The sequence below is a fragment of the Podarcis pityusensis genome (assembly GCF_964106645.2).
Source record: "Podarcis pityusensis genome assembly, chromosome: 1".
Taxonomy (NCBI): Eukaryota; Metazoa; Chordata; class Lepidosauria; order Squamata; family Lacertidae; genus Podarcis; species Podarcis pityusensis.
The window spans coordinates 129,213,403-129,237,438 of record NC_138028.1 but is presented as its reverse complement, the minus strand read 5'-3'; the positions used below and the strand labels follow the sequence as shown (position 1 = coordinate 129,237,438).

At 45.0% G+C, this 24,036-nt stretch overlaps 1 protein-coding gene across 1 annotated transcript in view; it reads right to left on the bottom strand.

The window, feature by feature from the left end:
- KIAA2012 overlaps positions 1–24,036 on the bottom strand; it is a 90,678-nt gene that overhangs the window by 38,948 nt on the left and 27,694 nt on the right. Inside the window, exons 8-13 of the mRNA XM_081015784.1 lie at positions 23,150–23,300; positions 20,003–20,263; positions 18,432–18,557; positions 12,258–12,346; positions 3,078–3,153; positions 1,117–1,278 (exon numbers count right to left, since the gene is read on the bottom strand). Coding sequence (XP_080871910.1) covers positions 1,117–1,278; positions 3,078–3,153; positions 12,258–12,346; positions 18,432–18,557; positions 20,003–20,263; positions 23,150–23,300 — 865 coding nt within the window. The remainder of the gene's footprint in view (positions 1–1,116; positions 1,279–3,077; positions 3,154–12,257; positions 12,347–18,431; positions 18,558–20,002; positions 20,264–23,149; positions 23,301–24,036) is intronic.

The following is a 24,036-nucleotide window of genomic DNA, read 5'->3' as shown; positions in this document are numbered from 1 at the left end:
CCAGTCAGATGGGTAGCATATAAATAAATTTGTTGTTGTTGTGGTTATTGAGTAGAGAGGTGGCAATAGAGGTAAGGCAGAGCTGGTCCACTGATTTCACTAACTCTGCATTTGTTTCATCCAGCCTGAATTTTCATCCTGGTTTTGTAAAATGCAAGGCCGCTGAGAGAGCTAGAGGACACTGCTCTGAAAAGGTCATTAGCAAACGAGAACATCATTATACCACAGGAAGGGGAATAAGGAAATTATTCAAGCATTGTAGTTCCAGTCCCTACAGACCTGTAGAAACACTATTAAGCTGATGTGAAAGAATCATCGCAAGAGCAGACACAGAAAGACTTTTCTCTAAGCCATTGTGACTCTGCATTAATTTGCTCATTAAAGACCCTCTGCACTATAGTGAGAAGTATAGAATTCCAACCAAGATGCCTCAAATAAGGATGGACAAATCAAATAAATTCAATTTCTACATGCATAAAGGCCCGATTAGCGGACAAAGAAAACTCTCAATTGAACTTTGCTCAGTATTTTCATTTCACCCAGCTGAGACACAGAAGGACAGAAGGATCAACACACTCAGCTTTTATTGAGTTTACATCGGAAACAGGGCTAATTAAAATATCAAACATCAAATGGCTGGGTTGAGAACATCTTTCTGACTGAGAAATACCTTCACACCAGTCACAAACATGACAACTGAGTGACAAAAAATTATTTGCCTGCGACTAGTTTTCATGGAAAGTCACAGCTGTCTTCACAAAGAAAAAATAACTTTATGCGTTAGAAGTGCATAAAGTTAAGCAAAACACATTAAGCAGTTTAGTCCTTTATGTACAGACAAACCACACTAGAAAGCTAGATGGGTGTGTATGTGTGTGATGAATTTTTACAAAACAGATGACACTTGAGGTAACTTCTAGAAGGGAGAAGAAGGAATTCTTTAAACCCGACACATCCCGTTAAATTTATTCCTCTATTCACATAAATGGATAAACTGCTGACAGTTTTCTGCCTTGGCTCCGTTTCTACCTCATTATAATGTCATCCCAACCATACGCCTTTCCCCATCTTTGGTGCAGGTATTTTATCTCTTAAAGTGTGTAGAAACTGGAGTACCTTGTAAGAAGTTGCCAACATCCTTCTCCTTTCTGCTGTCTGTTGGTGGCAAGCTGGAGAGTCCCTTCTCTTCCTTACGCTGCACGAGATGTTTGTTCCCGCAGAGGCCATTTTGACTTTTCTGGTCCCTCTTTCTGGATTCAGCCAGAACTCTCTCATCCCCTGATGCAGAAGTACAGGGAAATGGCGTCAGTCACCCTTTTCTGCTATTTGGAGGAAGCATTCTGTGTCCAGGACGGCAGTCTACCAGCTCCACCTGGTACGCAGGCTGAGACCCTATCTGCCCACAGACGGTCTCACGAGAGTGGTGCATGCTCTAGTTATCTCCCGCTTGGACTACTGCAATGCGCTCTACATGGGGCTACCTTTGAAGGTGACGTGGAAATTGCAATTAATCCAGAATGCGGCAGCCAGACTGGTGACTGGGAGCAGCCGCCGGGACCACATAACACCGGTCCTGAGAGATCTGCATTGGCTCCCAGTACGTTTCCAAGCACAAATCAAAGTGTTGGTGCTGATCTTTAAAGCCCTAAACGACCTCTGTCCTGTATACCTGAAGGAGCATCTCCACCCCCATCGTTCAGCCTGAACACTGAGATCCAGCGCCGAGGGCCTTCTGGCGGTTCCCTCATTGTGAGAAGTGAGGTTACAGGGAACCAGACAGAGGGCCTTCTCGGTAGTGGCGCCCGCCCTGTGGAATGCCCTCCCTTCAGATGTGAAGGAAATAAGTAGCTATCCTATCTTTAAAAGACATCTGAAGGCAGCCCTGTTTAGGGAAGTTTTTAATATTTAATGCTGTATTGTTTTTAACACTCGATTGGGAGCTGCCCAGAGTAGCTGGGGAAACTCAGCCAGATGGGCGGGGTATAAATAATAAATTATTACAGTGGTGCCTCGCAAGACGAAATTAATCCGTTCCGCGAGTGTCTTCGTCCAGCGGTTTTTTCGTCTTGCGAAGCAACCCTATTAGCGGCTTAGCGGATTAGCGCTATTAGTGGTTGAGCGGCTATTAAAGGCTTATCGGCTTAGCGGTTTAGCTGCTAAAAGGCTATTAAAGGCTTAGCGGCTTAGAAAGGGGGGGGGAGCGAAAAAAAAATCTCAAGACTCGCAAGACATTTTCGTCTTGCGAAGCAAGCCCATAGGGAAATTCGTCCTGCGAAGTAACTCAAAAACGGAAAACCCTTTCGTCTAGCGGGTTTTCCGTCTTGCGAGGCATTCGTCTTGCGGGGGACCACTGTATTATTATTATTATTATTATTATTATTATTATTATTAACCTGAGCAGGTGTTATAAGAATTCTGAGGTCTCAAATATAAAACAAATGTTCATAGAGGCAAACACACACATAACTATATAAAACCATGTGTCTGAAATAGTACAGGAAGGCCATTTTGACTCTCCCAAATTGACCTCAATATATTTCTCAGCAAGGAGGGAAGAAATGGGGAAAGACTCCCCATTGATTTTTGCTTGCAAATCCTGTCTTAAGGGCGTATTTGTGTGTGAATAGGGTGAGCCCATGACCTGGATTCAGATCATCACAAAAGAATGGCCAGGCTGCCCAGGTAAAGCAATCAGTGACCATTATCAGGTATCCTGGCAGACAGGATTTCTGCTGTAGACCGCCTCCTTCTCTGATGTATGTATGATGTTTAGGGGTAGTGGTCTTGGGCTATAGGGTGGGCAATTTCAAGAGTCTATATAAGGGCTTGCGCACCACTGTTCAGGGTTCTCCTCCCTCCTGCGTGTGGTGAGTGGGGACCCTGCTGCAACAGTTCCTTGAATAAAGATCAGGCTTACTAGCTGCTTTGCTTCTCTATATTTTCTGGTTGACCTCTGTTATTTTCTCCTACCAATAGGGAACCCACTTAAGGACTCCATATGGGCTCTTGGATACCCCATAACGGAAAAGGAGCAGTTTTTTCCCCTTATAACACAGGTAAAACCCTGGCAAATATACCCATGGTGCTTTGCTCATTTCCTGTGCCGTGCTGGTTCTCTCGCAGCTCCCCTGCTTGTTGCCTTTTCAGAGGTTCCTTTGAAAAAGGGAAGCCACAGTTAGTTATACAATCTCTCAAGCTTTACCATGGAGGGTTACCTTCCGCCTCTTTAGTAATTGTTCCTTTGTGAGAGACTTCATAGCATAGCATCTTGTGCACAAGAGCAGCAACACAGCATCGTTTGACGCTGCCCGGGCACAGAGGGTGACCAGAACCTGCTGGGCCAGCCCAGTTGATGCCACTGTAATAAATAAAATTAAGGTCTTCTATATATAATAAGGGACATGGGTGGTGCTGTGGGTTAAACCACAGAGCCTAGGACTTGCCGATCAGAAGGTCGGTGGTTCGAATCCCCGCGACGGGGTGAGCTCCCGTTGCTCGGTCCCTGCTCCTGCCAACCTAGCAGTCGAAAGCATGTCAAAGTGCAAGTAGATAAATAGGTACCACTCCGGCGGGAAGGTAAACGGCGTTTCCGTGTGCTGCTCTGGTTCGCCAGAAGTGGCTTAGTCATGCTGGCCACATGACCCGGAAGCTGTACGCCAACTCCCTCGGCCAATAAAGCAAGATGAGCGCCGCAACCCCAGAGTCGGCCACGACTGGACCTAATGGTCAGGGGTTCATTTACCTATATATAATAAATGTTCATAAATGTACCAGCCAAGCACGTACATAGATATGGGGACCACATGTCTGGAGCAGCACAGGAAGACCGTTCTGAAACCATTTTGACCCAATGTTTTCTCTGCGAGGAGGGAGGGGGTGAGGGAACCTTCCAATTGTCTCAGGAATTGGGTAATCACCATCTCAAAGGAATGGCCAGACTACCAGGAAAGGCAATCAGATAAGGCATTATCAGATAACCTGGCAGACAGGAAAAATAACAACATTCAAATTTCTGTTGTAGACCGCCTTTTCTGTGATGTAGGTATGATATTTGTGGGGGGTGGTTTTGGGTTACACCCCTTCTGTGATGTATATATGATGTCTTGAGCTCCAGGGAAGGCAATTTAAAATGTCTGTATAAGGGCAGGCACACCTTTGTTCTGGGTCCTCCTCCTTTCCTGCGTGTGAGGGGTTCAATAAAGATCAGGCTTACTAGCTGCTTTGCTTCTGTTATTTTCTCCTACCGATGGAGAACCTACAAAGGACTCTATAAGGGCTCTTGCGTCCCCCATAAGGGAATAAGGGCAGATTTTGTTTACAACACCGTTGACGCCACCAGGCAGGTGCGCACTGGGTGGGGGGCAGGGGGAGTGAGCCCACTGAGCCAGCCAAACCCGTGCCACTGCAGCCAAGTGTGGCTTTGTTGCGACATCCGCCCGTCCACACAGGGGGGAGCCCGGCCAGCTAGACCAGTGACTGGGAGTGGCCACCAAGACCACATAACACCGGTCCTGAAAGCCCTACATTGGCTCCCAGTACGTTTCCGAGCACAATTCAAAGTGTTGGTGCTGACCTTGAAAGCCCTAAATGGCCTTGGCCCAGTAGACCTGAAGGAGCGTCTCCATCCCCATCGTTCAGCCCGGACACTGAGGTCCAGCGCCGAGGGCCTTCTGGCGGTTCCCTCATTGCGAGAAGCCAAGTTACAGGGAACCGGGCACTGGGCCTTCTCGGTAGTGGCGCCCGCCCTGTGGAATGCCTTCCCATCAGATGTCAAGGAAATAAACAACTACCTGACTTTTAGAAGATTCGAAGATATCTGAAGGCAGCCTTGTTTAGGGAAGTTTTTAATGTTTGATCTTTTATTGCTCTTCTTCTTCTTCTTCTTCTTCTTCTTCTTCTTCTTCTTCTTCTTCTTCTTCCTTCTTCTTCTTCTTCTTCTTCTTCTTCGTCGTATTCTGTTGGGAGCCACCCAGAGTGACTGGGGAAACCCAGCCAGATAGGCGGGGTATAAATAAATAAATAAATAAATAAATAAATAAATAAATAATAATTATTATTATTAACGTGGCCCTTGGTGGGTGAATCTCCCCGACACCCACAGAGAAGTTTTGTTTTGTTCCTGTTTTTATTATATAGTTTGTGTTTTTATCTTGTATTTCTATGCTCTGGACTGCCCTGGGGTCTACAGATGAAAACTTTAATTGTTATTAATAATAATAGTTTATTTTCTGCCATCTCCAATCCTGGATGTGAAATTCAGAACATGTCCTTTTATTCTCCCACCAAAGAAAAGGCGGTTCCCTTTTAAATTTTCCAGCCGACTCTTACCTTTCCATCTTTCCATCAGGGCTGACACCTGATTAAAGACATGTTCATTCTAACTCGGAGGGGTTTTCCTATTGCCTTGGCAAGGGATTGCTCAGAGGAGGGGGGGAACCACCCCACCCCAAAACTTAGCTTATTTAGGTGAGCCTAACGAGTCGAGAAGACATGGCTCCGGGGAGATGTGTGCCCGATTAGAATTTAGGAGCCGACAGCCTCCAGTCGCCTGAGCGCAAGTCGCTAGACTGTCTCCCTCCTCCTTCTGCTCATCTCATTATTGCATAACACTTTCTCCTTGGGGTAAGAAACAGCAGTGACAAGAAAATGAGCAAATGAGGTTGCTGATAGATGAAGGAAGGAAGAGACATATTGAGAAGCGATGACAGAAACATCTGGGGGCAGTGGCCAATGCAGGGAAGGGTGGATAATCTCATTTTCCCTACTCCAGAGCAGAATCCCCATAGGAAGCCATGCTTTTCCAAAGTGAGGCCTTTTTGGGGGAAGTCCTGAGGACCTTCTCCTTCAGCTCTGATCTAATGAAAGGTGTCTTCCGCAAGGTTGCTAGGAGAGTAGAGAGCAGCCTTTGTGCCTTGCATGCAGCAGCTTTCGAACTCAAGCCCTGGCACCTCCCATTAAAATGATCAGGGGGTGGCAAGTGATGGGAAGACACAAGATTTACCCACTCTGGAAGAATGGCAGATGAAGTTGATGGACTATATGGAACTGTGGAAATGACTGGCAGAATCTGAGACCAGGGAGAAGAGTCGGTGGAAGAAGATTGGAAAAAATTTAAAGACTATTTACAGAAATATTGTAAAATTAATGAATGTTAGAAAAATGTTGGAATGAAGTTATATGGCTTTAGTAGAAATGTTATAAGGAATTAAGTACAGATAGGTTAGTAGAGCATTAAAGGAAAAAATAAGGTTAGAATCTGTTAAGATAATTAAAGGATAGAAAGCAGGGGAAGATGGAAAGGAATTGCTGAAATAATTATCAGAAGTGGAATACAAAAAGGGAGGTGTGAGGAGGTCACGGAAATAAGTGAGTGAAAGATGGGATAATGAAACTGTTTGATTTATTGTATTGTTTTTGTTTTGTTTTGTTAATTTAATGTTTTGCATTGTCTTTTTTTAGTGTTTAAGTTTCTGGAAAAATAATAAATATTATTTTTTTTAAAAAAAAGTGATGGGGAAGACCATTCTTCACTAGAGGACTTGTGCTAGAGGGGGCCAGTTCTGCACCGTGGATTTACAGCACATTCAATGCATCTTCAAAGCCACAAAATTTTCCCCCAGAAAATCTGTAGTTTCTCCCTCAAAGAGCTACAATTCCCCCCCACACAATACCGTTCCAAGGATTCTTTGGGTGGGAGAAATGTGCTCTGAATGTATGGATTGGGTCTGCTGTCTCTCTGCCTTGGAGTAAGGCAGCTTCCTCTGTTCCTAAGAAATAAACCAGTTTTCTAAAAAAATAATAATAATGCCCCCCCCCCCATTTCAATTTCTTGCCACTAAAATTCTGGCTGCGGTTACCCCATATGTGAACAATGGTCTTTTCGATTTTCCTTTTTCAGTTGGCAATATACTTAAAAGAAATATTTCTGGTCTTTTTAAAAAAATGTTATTTTAAATCATTTTTTAAGTATTTTTTGGAGAAATACTAAAACACCTAATATAGTAGACTGGCAAACATTAATGGTAGAATACTTGCAGCTAGCAAAGGTGATGGGAAGAGTTAGAGGACAAACAAAACAAAAAGTCCACAAGGAATGGAGGATATTTAAAGAATATATGAAGAACAATGGTATAAAGTGTAATCTCCTGGCAGACCTAGAATGAGCCTTGTAGTATATAAAGGTAGTTGACAATTTACATAGAAATATGATAAAAAAATAGAAGAAATAAGTGCGGTAAAAGTGTATTTAACAGATAACGTACAATGAGAATGTTTGGAAGTTGTTTTTTTTGAAACCTCAACTGCTTTTTCTTTATTTTTCTTCTTCTTTCTTTCTTAATAAATTGTAGTAAAATAATAATAATAATCCCCACTCCCACCCCACAAGACGGAATCTATGCTAGGAGAGCCAGACCTGGAATTTAGTTTTCCAGACTAACAGATCCTGATTCTGGAAATGCGAAACCAGCTTTTACAACATGCGATTAAGAAAATTTACCAAACATATCAACAACACACTTTCTCCAATTCAGGCGTCCATCAGCCCTGTAAACCATAAGAATACAAGACAATAATATAGATTTCATAGAATTTAGTGCAACTGCTATACAAGACAAGGAACCAAGAAGTGGTTTCATTGTCATAAGGACCATTTTACAGCTTTAGTTTTGCGAAGACGCCGGGAATTTGTGGTACAGATCATTGGCTCCTACACAGAATTTCAATGCCTGACTTTCCCTTGCTAGAGATCCATTTCCATTAAACAGGTCTGAGGCTGTTTCATTTGGGTTTAATTTGTAGTGTAGACAGACACACCCTGCTTTTGTTTGGTAGGTTTCTTGCGAGTGCTGAACTCCCCATGCAGAGAAGCTATTTTCCGAAGCAGAGACATACCTTAAGGCTTCAGCCTTTGCTGATTTAATTGAAGTCGGGGTTTTTTTATAAACCAAATAATTCATAATATCAAATTGCTTTGGGATTGTGGCCAACAAAGTAAGGTCTGAAGAACACACCATATACATTTGAGGTTATGTCCTCATAATAAAACATCTCTGGCCATTTTAATAATGTTTTGCAAAGTTGATTATTCCATATATGCTTTTCTTTGTCTGTCTCTGCATGTAAATTGCCGCGTAATTATCTCCTGTTTGAACATACCAGCCTTTTATCTGCACATGGAGCATAACCCTCATTCTTCAGCGTAGCAAAGACTTGGACGGCTTCCTAGAATGATAAATACCGTCAAAGACGCACTCGTGGCTCGTTGAGGCATAATTGCTATATACCTATTTCATCATGCCTGAAAATGTTCCATGCGCTTCAGCAGTTCTGTCCTATTTATTGACTTACATGCTTACTTGATCATGTTATTAGACCCGTTTGGATTTCTGTTAACATGGTCCTGCCTTTGAAGAGGGTTTAGAAACCTCAACTGGCTCATAGAGCTGCAGCCCAGATTGTTAACCAGGGTTGGTTAACCCTGGCTGCACTGGCTATGGAGCGCCATTCAAAGTGCTGTCTGTTATCAATAAAGCCCTATATGACTTTGTTGTTGTTGTTGTTTAGTCGTGTCCGACTCTTCGTGACCCCCTGGACCAGAGCACGCCAGGCACTCCTCTCTTCCACTGCCTCCCGCAGTTTGGTCAAACTCATGCTGGTAGCTTCGAGAACACTATCCAACCATCTCGTCCTCTGTCGTCCCCTTCTCCTTGTGCCCTCCATCTTTCCCAACATCAGGGTCTTTTCCAGGGAGTCTTCTCTTCTTATGAGGTGGCCAAAGTATTGGAGCCTCAGCTTCACGATCTGTCCTTCCAGTGAGCACTCAGGGCTGATTTCCTTCAGAATGGATACATTTGATCTTCTTGCAGTCCATGGGACTCTCAAGAGTCTCCTCCAGCACCATAACTCAAAAGCATCCATTCTTCAGTGATCAGCCTTCTTTATGGTCCAGCTTTCACTTCCATACATCACTAGTGGGAAAACCATAGCTTTTACTATACAGACCTTTATTGGCAAGGTAATGTCTCTACTTTTTAAGATGCTGTCTAGGTTTTTCATTGCTTTTCTCCCAAGAAGCAGGCGTCTTTTAATTTCATGGCTGCTGTCACCATCTGCAGTGATCATGGACCCCTTCATGGATCACTGCCTTGCCGTGGCGAAGGGGCTTGAATAACTCAGAGAAGCTATGAACTATGCCGAGCAGGGCACCCAAGATGAACAGGTCATAGTGGAGGGTTTTGGCCAAACGTGATCCACCTGGAGGAGGAACCGGCAAGCCACTCCAGTATCCCTGCTAAGAAAACTATATGACTTAGGTCCAAGCTATCTGTACTTGCCTGGGTTCAGAGATCTTCGAGGGAAGCACACTGTTTGCTTCTAGATCAGCCCCACTGTTCTAAAACATCACCATGATAGGCAGGGCCGGATTTAGGTTTGATGAAACCCTAAGCTACTGAAGTTAATGGGGCCCTTTATATGTCCAGCTGTCCTTTGTCAACAACAAATTGTCCCTGTTTTTTGTGTCGAATATATGCTATTTGGTAATTTATGGGCCTAATAGGTATCAAAAGCCATTTGCAAAGCACATAATATGTATTTTATCAAAGTAATTGTTTTTTATCTTATATTTTGGAAATGTACATCCAGTTGTTTTTTTTCCTTTAAATTTTTTTGGGGCCCCCAAGAGACTGGGGACCTAAGCTATAGCTTATACATAAATCCGACACTTGGTTGCCGTATCCTCTCCCCGGCAAATTATGTAAAAATAAAGATAAATGACCCCTGGACAGTTAAGTCCAGTCAAAGGAGACTAAGGGGTGCAACACTCATCTCGCTTTCAGGCCGAGAGAGCCGGTGTTTGTCCACAGATAGCTTTCTGGGTCATGTGGCCAGCAAGACTAAATCGCTTCTGGCGCAACGGGACACCGTGACGGAAACCAGAGCACACGGAAACGCCGTTTACCTTCCCACCGCAGTGGTACCTATTTATCTACTTGCACTGGTGTGCTTTCAAACTGCTAGGTTGGCAGGAGCTGGGACAGAGCAACGGGAGCTCACCCCATCACAGTGATTCAAACCGCCGACCTTCTGATCAGCAAGCCCAAGAGGCTCAGTGGTTTAGACCAGGAGTCAGCAAACTTACCGCGCCTTGGGCCGGTGTCTCCAGCGCCGATCGCGTGGTGGGCCAGAGGGCAGGGGAGCGCGTGCCTATATGCATGCGCATGCGCTATTTCTGGCACACATCCGGGTTGAAGGAGCACCGGAAATAGCTTGTGTGCATGGGCACGGGCCTCCACCAACCTGGATGTGCACCGGAAATAAGGCTTGCACATGCGCACAATGCTTGCGCATGCGCACAAGCTATTTCCGGTGCTCCTCCGATCCGGAAGTGGGCAGCCGCGCAGCACAATGCTGGTAAGAGCGGGTGGCGGGGGTCGCCGCAGGCCGGATAAACTTATCCGGCCTGCGGGCCTTAGTTTGGGGACCCCTGGTTTAGACCACAACAGTATCCTCTCCCCAGCAAAACAGTCAGAAGAGGCAATGCACGATGCCACCACAAAGGGACACGATACTAAGATGTCTGCACAAGTTCTGAGTGCGGTGTGTTGTGGGAATGTTTCTGTGTATCGCTGGCAGCGGGAGCTTGCAAAAGTGGCCTCCCACATGCCGAGATGAAAAAGCATTGCTCAGAGGGAACCTCAAGCAACAGAGACATGTCAAAAGTATACAAGGAAGCGCTTTAACATCTGTAGATAAGAAAAGTATAGATTTGTTTCTCCCCTGGCAGATTACAAGCCTGTTTGCAGCGGTGGGGAGCTAAATTCAGACGCCAGATAGGCTCTTTCCACCCCCAGCTCCAGAAAAATGTCCCAACAGCATTTGAAGAACAAATGCAGACGTGTGACCAGTTCACCACACATACTTTCTATCGCATGTGTTATAAGAATTTTAAGGTCTCAAATATGGAATAAATATTCATAAATGCACACATATCTAAATATATGAACCATGTGTCTGAAATAGTATGGGAGAGCAATCCTGAACCCGTTTTGACTCTCCCAATAACCTCAAATATTCCTCTGCAGTAAGGGAGGCAAATGGGGAAAGCCTTCGCATTGACTTTTTGCTTGCAACTCCTGTCTTAAGGGCGTATTTGTGTACGAATAGGGTGAGCCCAAGACCTGGATTCAGATCATCACAAAAGAATGGCCAGGCTGCCCAGGTAAAGCGATCAGTGACCAGTATCAGGTACCCTTGCAGACAGGATTTCTGCTGTAGACCGCCTCCTTCTATGATGTATGTATGATGTTTAGGGGTAGTGGTCTTGGGCTACAGGGTGGGCAATTTCAAGAGTCTATATAAGGGCTTGCGCACCACTGTTCAGGGTTCTCCTGCATGTGGTGAGTGGGGACCCTGTGGCAACAGTTCCTTGAATCAGGCTTACTAGCCGTTTTTCTTCTCAATATACTCTGGTTGGCCTCTGTTATTTTCTCTTACCGATAGGGAACCCACTTAAGGACTCTGTTCGGGCTCCGGAATACCCCATAAGGGAAAGGGAGCCATTTTTCTTATATGTTTGCCCACACATCACATTATTGTGATGATTGTATCGGGAAGAAATATACAGGTGACCAAGCAGCTCCAGGAGAGACAGGATACAGTGGTACCTCGGGTTACAGATGCTTCAGGTTACAGACGCTTCAGGTTGCAGACTCCGCTAACCTCGGGTTAAGAACTTTGCTTCAGGATGAGACCAGAAATCGTGCTCTGGTGGTGCAGCGGTAGCGGGAAGCCCCATTAGCTAAAGTGGTACTTCAGGTTGAGAACAATTTCAGGTTAAGAAAGGAACTCCAGAACGAATTAAGTTCTTAACCTGAGGTACCACTGTATTTTGCCCATTTCAAAATCAACAAAGTGGGGAACCTGAAATGCGGCCCTTGCTACCTCCCTACTTGGCCCTCAGAACTCTTCCCAGGCTCTGAATTTCACCTCTCACCGATCCTGCTATGGCCCTTCTTTTTGTGATTTAGCCTGTCTGGAATGTGTCCTCAAGCTCTGAATATACCTCTTTGCTTGTATGGATGGATGATAGAGAGCTGTATGCTTGTGTGTGTGTGAAACTGTAGTTTGAATTGTAGCCATTATTTCCTAGTCAAAAATATGAGGAATATCTCCATGAATAAAATTACAAGTAATTCACAATGGCAAATCATACTTTGCTGATTCATAGCGCTGCCAAATCTCTGTATGAAACCAACCTTCCCACGCAGTTCTTCAGCCGCAGGCGGGGTCTCCGGTGACCTTATGGAAACAGCTGCCCTCGTTTTAAGGAATAATTTGCCATCCCCTGCAATGAAAACCAGAAGTATCCCAATGATTACGCTTGGTGCATTCATAAAAACTAAAGAAAGGCGCGCTCCCTGCTTAATTGCGATGACTCTACCAAATACTGAAAACCAGCAACCCCTAAATCATCACTCAAGCAAAGTTTCTCCCATGTGAAGCAGAAATATTCAATCAAAGGTAATTTTCATGAATTAAGTACAGGCAACCACAGAGTTCGGGGACAAAGCGACTTTTCCCTGGCTTCGTGAATGAACCAGATTTACAAATTTGTTTTAGTAGTAAGGTTAAAGCTTACAGGGAAATGATATATAATGAAATGAAAAGGATGTTTAAGATAACATTTGTAAAAACAAACAAACCCAGAAGCTTTTCTTTTGGGAATTATAGGGACAGAACCACCTAAAATGTATAGAAACTTATTCATGTATGCTGCTATAGCAGCAAGAATGTTACTTTCCCCTAAATGGAAAGAAGCAGAAGTCCCAGCAAAGGAAGAATGGATACAAAAACTTATAGAATATGCAGAAATGGCGAAACTTACCGGAAGAATAAGAAATCAAGATAACAAACTTTTTTTTATAAAAGAATGGAAATGGTTTATTGAATATTTACAGATAAATGGTAAACAGATAAAAACATTGGCAGGATCATTGTAATAACCTGCAGTTTTATAAGAGTATATATTTAAAGAAGATGAATAAATGAGTGAATTAAGTTAATTTGGAAATGCAAAAGATATTAAAAACAAATTTAAGGAACTGCAGAAAGAGGGGGAAGGAAGTCAAGTATTGAAATGTCAAAATGATTGTAGAATTAGTGAAATGTATAAACTTGAAAAGAATGAATGAATGAATGAATTGTTTTAAACTATGAGGAAAGTTAGTTTTAGCAGCGATTCCTGCAAAGTGGTTTCACAGGGATGGGGGATGGCCTTTCATTCGTAGCACTCTGTTCGTGAACTGCGAGGAAGAGCCCTCATGGGTCAAACCATAGGCCCATCTAGTCCAGAGCTTGAGAAGTTCATTTTGAAAAGGAATTACCGTATTTTTCGCTCTATCGGACGCACTTTCCCCCCTCCAAAAATGAAGAGGAAATGTGTGTGCATCCTATGGATTGAATGCAGGCTTCAGGAAGCTATCCGCAAGCCTTCGGAGCGCAGCGGGAGTTCCCGCCGGGCTTCCAAGGCTTGCGGATAGCAGGCAGAAGCCTGAATCCCGGGGAGCACAGCGCTGCGCACCCCGGGCTTTGGGCAGCTATCCGCAAGCCTTCAGAGCCCGGCGGGAGTTCTCGCCGGGCTCAGAAGGCTTGTGGATAGCAGCAAGCTCCGGGAGCGAAGGCAAGGTTGTGCGCAACCTCGCTGCCGCTCCCAGACCCGTTCTGGGGGCTGGGGTCGGGGGAAGCTCGGGCTTCCCCCGCCCCAGCCCCGCGGCTAAAAAGGAAGCCAAGACAGCGAGCGGGATCCATCCTGCTAGCTGTCTTGGCTTCTGCCAAAGCTGCGTGCAGCCTCTCCCGGCTGGAGAGGTTGTACGTGGCTAAAATTTTTTTTCTTAATCCAATAGTTCAAATTTTTTCTACAAGTCTTCTGTCAATCCTACCAATGTATGTAGCTCTTTACAATAGTTTTCAACTAAATTATAAACTTTCCCCATTCTTTATTAAAGAGGACCTCTTCCTGGTTTCGAATTGTGCCTGTAAGCTTTGCCATCTTGGCGTCGTTCATCAGTTTTGTCTGCCACTCTTCTTTGGCGGGAGTTGTAGACCCCTGGGATCATCTAGTCCAACCCCCTGCAAAACACAGTCAGTGGCAGCCAAAGCAGCCTGGCTCCATGAGTGCGGGATTTCTGTATAAGCTAAGCCAAAATCCCTTATTTTGGCTGCTGATCCCTTATTTTTGAGGCTGCTGGTCCCTTATTTTCAAATCTGTAAGTTGACAGCTATGCAGAAGCTCTTTCACAATTAAATAAGAAAATAATCTTAATTATAATTTTTAAATACCCCAAAACAATCCAGATAACCCAAGCAACTGAGCCACGCAAAGTGCTGCAAGGGGAAGAAAAATTTCCTCAGATGTGCTAATCAGTGTGGCCTAAGGACAAATGTCTTTTTAACACCCTATAGAAAGTGCAATCAGGGCCTCCCCACAAACCAGTTAAGCTTCATCCCTATCAGTCAAGGTCCTGTTAATGCTCCTGGCCTTCTTGACACAATGCTAAAATGAAATTGCAAGCACTTTTGTTGCACTAAGGGCTTAGCGGTGTCGCACATATTTGCACATAGGTCAGAAGGTCCAACACTTCAGTTCTCGGCATCTCCCATTAAGGGGATCCCTGATAACAGGAAGGCCAAGAGACCTTGACTCGCCATTAGTCTTCAGTGCAGACAATATTGCAAGGGGTCCCTTTTGCCTATGGTGGTTGTAGTAGCAGGAGGCTAGACTGCATCCTATGCTCATTTGATGCTGCACATCAAAGCATTCCATATCTCAAAATGATTTAATAATAATAATAATAATAATAATAATAATAATAATAATTTATTATTTATACCCCGCCTATCAGGCTGGGCTTCCCCAGCCACTCTGGGCGGCTTCCAACAAAATATTAAAATACCGTAATACATCAAACATTAAAAGCTTCCCTAAACAGGGCTGCCTTCAGATGTCTTCTAAAAGTCTGGTAGTTGTTGTTCTCTTTGACATCTGGTGGGAGGGCGTTCCACAGGGAGGGCACCACTACCGAGAAGGCCCTCTGCTTGGTTCCCTGTAACTTGGCTTCTCGCAGTGAGGGAACCACCAGAAGGCCCTTGGCGCTGGACCTCAGTGTCCGGGTAGAATGATGGGGGTGGAGACGCTCCTTCAGATATACTGGACCAAGGCCGTTTAGGGCTTTAAAGGTCAGCACCAACACTTTGAAATGTGCTTGGAAACGTAATTCTGGACACAGAATTAACCTGCGCCTCCATGGACAGCTGTGAGTCCAAAATGACTCCCAGGCTGCACACCTGGTCCTTCAGGGGCACAGTTACCCCATTCAGGACCAGGGAGTCCTCCACACCTGCCTGCCTCCTGTACCCCCAAAACAGTACTTTTGTCTTGTCAGGATTCAACCTCAATCTGTTAGCCGCCATCCATCCTCCAACCGGCTGTGACTTCCCCCAGTACAGAATGGGGAATAGCCTATGGTTACCAGATTTTTTTCAATGAATCCGGGGACACTTTTTGAAGCTGAGTAGCAACAGGGAGTCAGTAGTGCGGATGGTGAGGCAAAAGACCCTGGGCCCAAGCACACATGCATATTGTATAACAATGTATATCAATATAATATCTCTTTCCCCCTTCCTCCTTTGTTTTGACAGATCGGGGGAGGCTCGGGAGTCGCGGGCAGGTGGTTTCTCTGCCAGGCAAGGTACAAAGCCCTTCTTTCGCACCTTGTGAAACATAAATGTGCAGGTTTTTTTTTAAAAAAACGGGGCAACAGCCGCCCACCCGCAACTCCTGAGCCTCCCCCAATCAGTCAAAACAAAGGGGGAAGGGGGCAGGAGATATGTACCGCTGGATGTCCCCGGTTTCCCTTCAGCAGTGGCGGAACTTCCAGCAAGGAAAAATGGCGGATGCCACGGCAGCGGGAAGCGAGCAACTCCTGGAGCCAGCCAGAGCCATCTGCACTACCAGGCGGGCTCCGGGCTGCTGAGGCTGCCACTGCCACGTTTCCCGGGGACAGATTTGCAAGTCCGGGGACATTCCGGGGACGGAATTTGTCCAGGGACAGATTTGCAAATCCGGGGACTGTCCCCGGGAACCGGGGACATCTGGTAACCCTAGAATAGCCTCAAGGCTCTCTCTATATAATATAATATTATATTATATATGCACATGGTTGCTAAAAGGCCCGATAGGGTATCTGAAATCTCATTATGATTCATGTGGGATACAAACGCCCTGCAAAGTCCAGCTATTTTCTCCCAAGTTGGTAAACAACTGAAAAAAACCAAAGCGTTTAAATACAGATGCTGTCTCCTTTTATCACTCACAGGATTATAGTGTTTAGCTTGTTCCTGTTTATCTGAATGGGAATATTTGCAACCCCAGGAGTGCGGATAAAGATAACCATGATTAAAGAGAAAGAAGCAGAGAAAGAAAGATTTTGTGTAAATATGTTATTGCTGGATTTGGGAGAGCTAACACCATGCTGTGGAGACTTAATTAAATGTTAATTGTTTGCCAAGAGTTCAAGGGCAAATGCTTTGGAGCATGAAAAGTTAGAAGACATGAATACTGAGGCTGGAAGTCTATTCTGGTTGAAAAATGGAGACAAGGGGAAAAGCATAAAGAATTTAATTTTTTTACTGTGACCAAGCTGCAGAGTTACTCCTCTAAACAGATCCTGGTAACAGGAAGGCAAAAGTCTGTATACAATTTTAGGATGGCCAAATGGAAAATAGAACTGGGCTCCTGCATTTTTAGTTCAGAAGCAGGGATTTCAATAGGAGCAGGGGCTGGGTCTTCTTTTGGATCCAGTCATGCAACTTGAATGCTGTCTGCCATTTTGGAAGAATGCTATGGAACTGGCTGGGGACTGCGAAGGAAAACGCCCACGCTTCCTCATCTGTGTAGCTTGAATTGTGCCCATTGAAAGGGTGGTGGCACAGCTATCTCTGCTATAAGAGGACTTCAACCCTCATGCGGAGGGTGCTTTGGGAGTGTGCAACATTGGTGTCAGATGTGTGGCATTTGCCTTGCCGCTGTGCCTGGGCCCTGTGGTGTCTTTGGTTGGTTTCTTCTGTACAGGACTGATGGGGCTGTGATGTCAGCACGCAATCCCATGATCGATGAGTGGAGAGGTGACATTCCCATGGTTGCTGTGGAGCCATCTGTGCTTGTTAACATGCAATTTCTAGACTGTTTTGCTGTCTTATTTTCTACTACTGCTGCTGCTGTGTATAATGCATAGGATCTAATCCATTGCACAGGTATTATCCTAGCATTAATGGCTGCCACTGCCAGCAAGACTAGGAATACTCTGCCCAGTGTGTGTTTTTGTACTAGACCTGGAGAGTAGGGAGTTGACTTATAAGCCAACAACATGCCAGTCAAATTCTGAAGATTGCATTGAAGTGCATTTCAGAAGTGTGGTGACTCATATTGGCTGGCTAAAACACAGTACAAATACCCGACCAGATTATAAATGAGCTACCATCTCCTTTAGATACTTGCTACAGAGTAGAGAAATACAGAGACATCACCTTGCCAACAAAGGTCCATATAGTTAAAGCTATGGTTTTCCCAGTAGTGATGTATGGAAGTGAGAGCTGGACCGTAAAGAAGGCTGATCGCCGAAGAATGGATGCTTTTGAATTATGGTGCTGGAGGAGACTCTTGAGAGTCCCATGGACTGCAAGAAGATCAAACCTATCCTTTCTGACGGAAATCAGTCCTGAGTGCTCACTTGAAGGACAGATCGTGAAGCTGAGGCTCCAATACTTTGGCCACCTCATGAGAAGAGAAGACTCCCTGGAAAAGACCCTGATGTTGGGAAAGATGGAGGGCACAAGGAGAAGTGGACGACAGAGGATGAGATGGTTGGACAGTGTTCTCGAAGGTACCAGCATGAGTTTGACCAAACTGCGGGAGGCAGTGGAAGACAGAAATGCCTGGCGTGCTCTGGTCCATGGGGTCACGAAGAGTCGGACACGACTAAACAACTAAACAACAACAACAACAGAGAAATACACTGCTTCTATTGCAAAGTTCCAATAACAACTATATATATCTCTATCATCTATTCATCTATCTATCTATCTATCTATCTATCTATCTATCTATCTATCTATATCTATCATCTTTCATCTATCATCTACCTACCTACCTACACACACACACACACAAAAATACACCAGTACACACAAATATTAACTGCTGTGTCTGAGCATAATAAAAATAGTATTGTCTGAAGAAGAAAAACTGTTCCGGCTAAACAAGTCGTTCAGGATATTATGTGACATTTGGGTTATACGTGCAGAGTTAGATGTGCAATCTGTTCCTTTTGGACAAGAGACTTAACCACAGTAGATTTTTACATCCACCTTACCTTCTTCATCTGGAATGAATCCAGAGTGCCTGGAATCGTCAGTAGTTTGGACGGATCCCAAGGGTGATGGATACGGGATTTCTGTATCAGGGGGGAGATGGTGGAGTGAGGTGCCATTCTGATGTTCTTGAGAACAAAGAAGGGGGAGGGGGAAACAAGCACATGTTATTAAAAGTTATGTGCTAGAAAACAAATTTGCCTTCTTTTGTATGTCTAGAGCACAACCATAGATTTAGCCAACTTAACTCCAGAAATATACAGTGGTACCTTGGGTTACAGACGCTTCAGGTTACAGACTCGGCTAACCCAGAAATAGTACCTCGGGTTAGGAACTTTGCTTCAGGATGAGAACAGAAATTGGGGGGATGGCGGCGCGGCAGCAGCGGGAGGCCCCCATTAGCATAGCTGTCAACCTTCCCTTTTTTTGTGGGAAATTCCCTTATTCCAGCGCCATTTCCCGCTGCTTCCCACTGCTATCCCGGATTGTTAGATATCCCGTAGACTGTCCCCGGGACAGGTAAGGCTGCTGATCCCTTATTTTCGAGGCTGCTGATCCCTTATTTTCAAATCTGAAAGTTGACAGCTATGCCCATTAGCTAAAGTGGTACCTCAGGTTAAGAACAGTTTCAGGTTAAGAACGGACCTCTGGAATGAATTAAGTTCTTAACCCGAGGTACCACTGTATATCTTCCAGTGCTGTTTCCTTCACTTTCCCTTAGAGTTTATGTCGAGAGCTATTGGCATTCTGCACATCTTTGGTTTTGATGAACCAGGCAGGAAGCCACCAACTGGAATGAAACTCAGCATTTTAAGAATTTCTGCATGGTTTGGTGTTTTGTTTTGTTTGCTTTAAAGGCAAGTTTCTACCTCTTGTGACTGTGGAGAAACTTGCATCATATGGTAGTTATAAACTGTAGACCGTAAACTGATGTAACCTTCCACCATTTTGTGTGGTCTTTTGTCCATCTGGCTTAGAAGAAGAAGAAGAAGAAGAAGAAGAAGAAGAAGAAGAAGAAGAGTTTGGATTTGATATCCCGCTTTATCACTACCCGAAGGAGTCTCAAAGCGGCTAACATTCTCCTTTTCCTTCCTCCCCCACAACAAACACTCTGTGAGGTGAGTGAGGCTGAGAGACCTCAGAGAAGTGTGACTAGCCCATGGTCACCCAGCAGCTGCATGTGGAGGAGCAGGGAATCGAACCCGGTTCACCAGATTACGAGTCCACCACTCTTAACCACGACACCACACTGGCTCTACACTGTCTACACTGTGTACAGTGTCGTCTACACTGGGGGAAGCAAACCAGGTGACCTCCAAGTGCTGTTGAACTACAGTGTCCATCAGCCCAGCAAGCCTGGCCAATGACCAGGGATTGTGGGAGCTGTAGTCCAACGGTTACCCAGAGGACACCGCTTTGGCGATGCTTGATCTACAGCCTGGACTCTCAGCAGCTTGAGATGGGAGTCTTTCACAGCTGGAAGTGAAGATGCCATCACTTGAACCTGAGATCTTACGTATGCAAAAAATAGTGTCCTCCCCCAAAGTGGGATACATTGGGCGCCACCACAGACCTCTTTGATATTGGCTGTTCTTTTCAGAATGCTCTTCTTTCTTTCTCATTTTCCTTCCGTTGAGCAGAAACTCTCCATTATTTATTGGCGGTAGGTGGAAACTACCTTGGGAAGCCTCTGGGATCTCACTATTGATCATCACCCTCTCCTGCTGCTGCTGCTGATTTTTATGTTCTGGCTCTAAAATGATATCATTCGGCAAAGGAGGCAGATGCTCATCACAGACGTCGACCTCAGGTCTGGGTTCATTACAACTAGTTCCTGAAAGGTAAGAGAGAGAGAGAGAGAGAGAGAGAGAGAGAGAGAGAATAAATGGACTTTATTAACTAACATACAGGTTTTCACAGCATCTTAAAAAGCAGAGACATCACCTTGCCAACAAAGGTCCGTATAGTGAAAGCTATGGTTTTCCCAGTAGTGATGTATGGAAGTGAGAGCTGGACCATAAAGAAGGCTGATCGCTGAAGAATTGATGCTTTTGAATTATGGTGCTGGAGGGGACTTGAGAGTCCCATGGACTGCAAAAAGATCAAACCTATCTGTTCTGAAGGAAATCAGCCCTGAGTGCTCACTGGAAGGACAGATCCTGAAGCTGAGGCTCCAATACTTTGGCCACCTCATGAGAAGGGAAGATTCCCTGGAAAAGACCCTGATGTTGGGAAAGATGGAGGGCACAAGGAGAAGGGGACGACAGAGGACGAGATGGTGGGACAGTGTTCTCAAAGCTACCAGCATGAGTTTGACCAAACTGCGGGAGGCAGTGGAAGACAGGAGTGCCTGTCATGCTCTGGTCCATGGGGTCACGAAGAGTCGGACACGACTAAACGACTAAACAACAAGAACAGGTTTTCACCCATCCTCTCACAGACCCTCAAAGTGTCCCTGTTTTCCAGGGGCCGTCCCGGATTTACAGAAGCCATCTCGGTTTCTGATTTGATCCTGGAATGTCTCGCTTTTCTGCAAGACATTCCTATTTTCACTGGAGAAACGTTGGAGGGTATGGAGTTATGCGAGCCCCGAGTCAACGAGATAAGTCACTATACAACCTTTAGAAGACATCTGAAGGCAGCCCTGTATGGAGAAGTTTTTTTTAAAAATGTTTAATGTTTTATTATGTTTTTATATATGATGGGAGCTTCCCAGAATGGCTGGGGAAACCCAGTCAGATGGGTGGAGTATAAATAATAAAATTGTTCTTGCCGTTATTGAATAAGACGTCGCTATTTTCATCTAATAAATGTTGGAGAGTATGCGCTATTATTGCAACATCCCAGTTGCTTTTATGCACTGTGAGCCTGGGCTCAAAACTTAAAATGCAAAAACTAAAAGTTACACCCCACCCCCACAAAAGAGATTTACCCATTGTCTTATCTACCTGGCACCAGAGCAAAGCACTTTTATATTATAATGCAAATAAGGGAAAGAAACAATTTAAAAAGGTAAAGGGACCCCTGACCATTAGGTCCAGTCCCGGACAACTCTGGGGTTGCGGCGCTCATCTCGCTTTATTGGCCGAGGGAGCCGGCGTACAGCTTCCGGGTCATGTGGCCAGCATGACTAAGCCACTTCTGGCGAACTGGAGCAGCGCACGGAAACACCGTTTACCTTCCCGCCGGAGCGGTACCTATTTATCTACTTGCATTTTGATGTGCTTTCGAACTACTAGGTTGGCAGGAGCTGGGACCGAGCAACGGGAGCTCACTCTGTCACCGGGATTTGAACCGCCGACCTTCCGATCAGCAAGCCCAAGAGGCTCAGTGGTTTAGACTACAGCGCCACCCGCACCACTATTTGGAGGGCAACGACTTGGACTATGAGATGTACTCTGTAGCAGGGATGGACAGAAGGTAGACTGGCTTCTTCTGGTAGAGATTTGGCTGATTTGCAATAGACAGGCAAGGGTTTTGACTTCTACTTGTCGTGGGTTCAAGCCCCATGTTGGGGCAAAATATTCCTGAACTGCAGGGCATTGGACTAGTAGATCGCTCTCGTGGTCCCTTTCAACTCTACAAGTCTATGATTCTGTTGAGGCCTACTGTTGTTTTAACTCAAGTAAAGCACTATGTGAGCTTTGATTCTGGCAGGGGGAGAACTTTTGAAGTTAGCACAGAGACTGCCTTTGATGCAGGTATAGAATTTGAACGTAGCTGGGAACAAGTGCTGGCGTGTTGTAAACAAAAAATTGCCCTTTTCCCTTATGGGGTATCCAAGAGCCCATATAGAGGTCCTTACATAGGTTCCCTATTGGTAGGAGAGAATAACAGAGGCCAACCAGAGAATATTGAGAAGCAAAGCAGCTAGTAAGCTTGATCTTTATTGATCTGTTGCAACAGGGTGCTCCCCTCACACGCAGGAAAGGAGGAGGACCCAGAAAAATGGTGTGCAAGGCCTTATAAAGACTTTTGAAATTGCCACCCTGTAGATCAAGACCACCCCCAGAAGCATCATATATACATCACAGAAGGGGTGTAACCTAAGACCACCCCTCAGATACATCATGCATACGTCACAAAAAAGGCGGTCCAAAATAGAAATTTTAATATTGTTTTTCTCCTGTTTTTGTTTATCTCCTGTCTGGCAGGTTACTTGATTGGATTTCCTGGGTAGCCTGGCCAGTCTTTTGTAATGATAAATACTTAGTTCCTGGGCCATGTCACAGGCTCACACCTTATTCAAACACAGACATACCCTTAAGACAGGATTTGTGAAGGAAAAGACAATGGGGAGGCTTTTCCACTTTGACCTTGCAGAGAAAACATTTGCTCAGTTTAGGAATCAAAATGGTTCCAGGTTGGCCTTCCTGTGCTGATCTATGTATGTGCGGTTATGAACATTACCATATATCTAAGACCATAAAATGGTTGGACAGTGTTCTCGAAGCTACCAGCATGAGTTTGACCAAACTGCGGGAGGCAGTGGAAGACAGGAGTGCCCGGCGTGCTCTGGTCCATGGGGTCACGAAGCGTCGGACACGACTAAACGACTAAACAACAACAACAACAAGACCATAAAATTCCTATTACAGCGGAAACAGTTATTCTGAGGCAATAACATGAGCGATGCTATAACTGGTATTGCCCAGAACAGGGGACGTTCCCCTTTACTGAATGTGCACCTGCCATTTATCTAGGGTGGGGGTGGTTTTACCTCTCAGGTTTTTTGCCTCGGGCTCCTTTTCCAGCTGAACAAGCAAAGGGAAGGCCACAGGTTCTTTGGGAAGCTTTCCAGATTTAAGTTTTTCCCTATAAGCTCTGGGCGAGTCTTCGGATATCTGAGGTAACCTGCAAATCTCTGGCACCTGGAGAAAAACAACAACTTCAAAATGTTTTAATGTTAGGGGTTTTTTGGGGGGGGAGGGGATGTTTTTGACAGCACTCATTTTGTCGCCACCCATTTCGATTCACCCTGGATGGCATTCCTGAAAATTGTTACCCAACGCTGCTTAGGGAAGGGCTTTACAGGTGGGCAGAGTTTCTGGTTTTGGAACTATTACGTTTTCCTACATGCATTCAACTGTAAGCATTCTGAAGAATCGGGAGAATCCATGTTTGTACTTGTAGTTTAAACACAACACTAGGAGCCTAGCATGTAGTTAATCATGCTTAATCCCCTTTGATTTCAGTGAGGAAATGCCACCTTGTCCTATGTGTGATTACTCAAAAGTGAGCCCCATAGAGATTAATATGACTTACCTATAGGTAAATGAGCATAGAATTGCAGCCTAAGCCATACTTAACTTCGCTGTGCTGCACCCAAGGGTGTTGCCCGCTATTTCACTATTATTCATGTGTATTGTTTTGGGATTATTAGCTGACAGTTCATCAGAAGCAGAAGGCTGCCAGGAATGGCATCACCGTTCGCCATTTTGCAAAACAACTTTTTTTGGGGGTAACCGCAACAATGTCAAACCAAAAAAATGCCACCTAAATCATGCTGCAATAGTAAAGGTTAAAGGGACCCCTGACCATTAGGTCCAGTCGTGGCCGACTCTGGGGTTGCGGTGCTCATCTCGCTTTATTGGCCAAGGGAGCCGG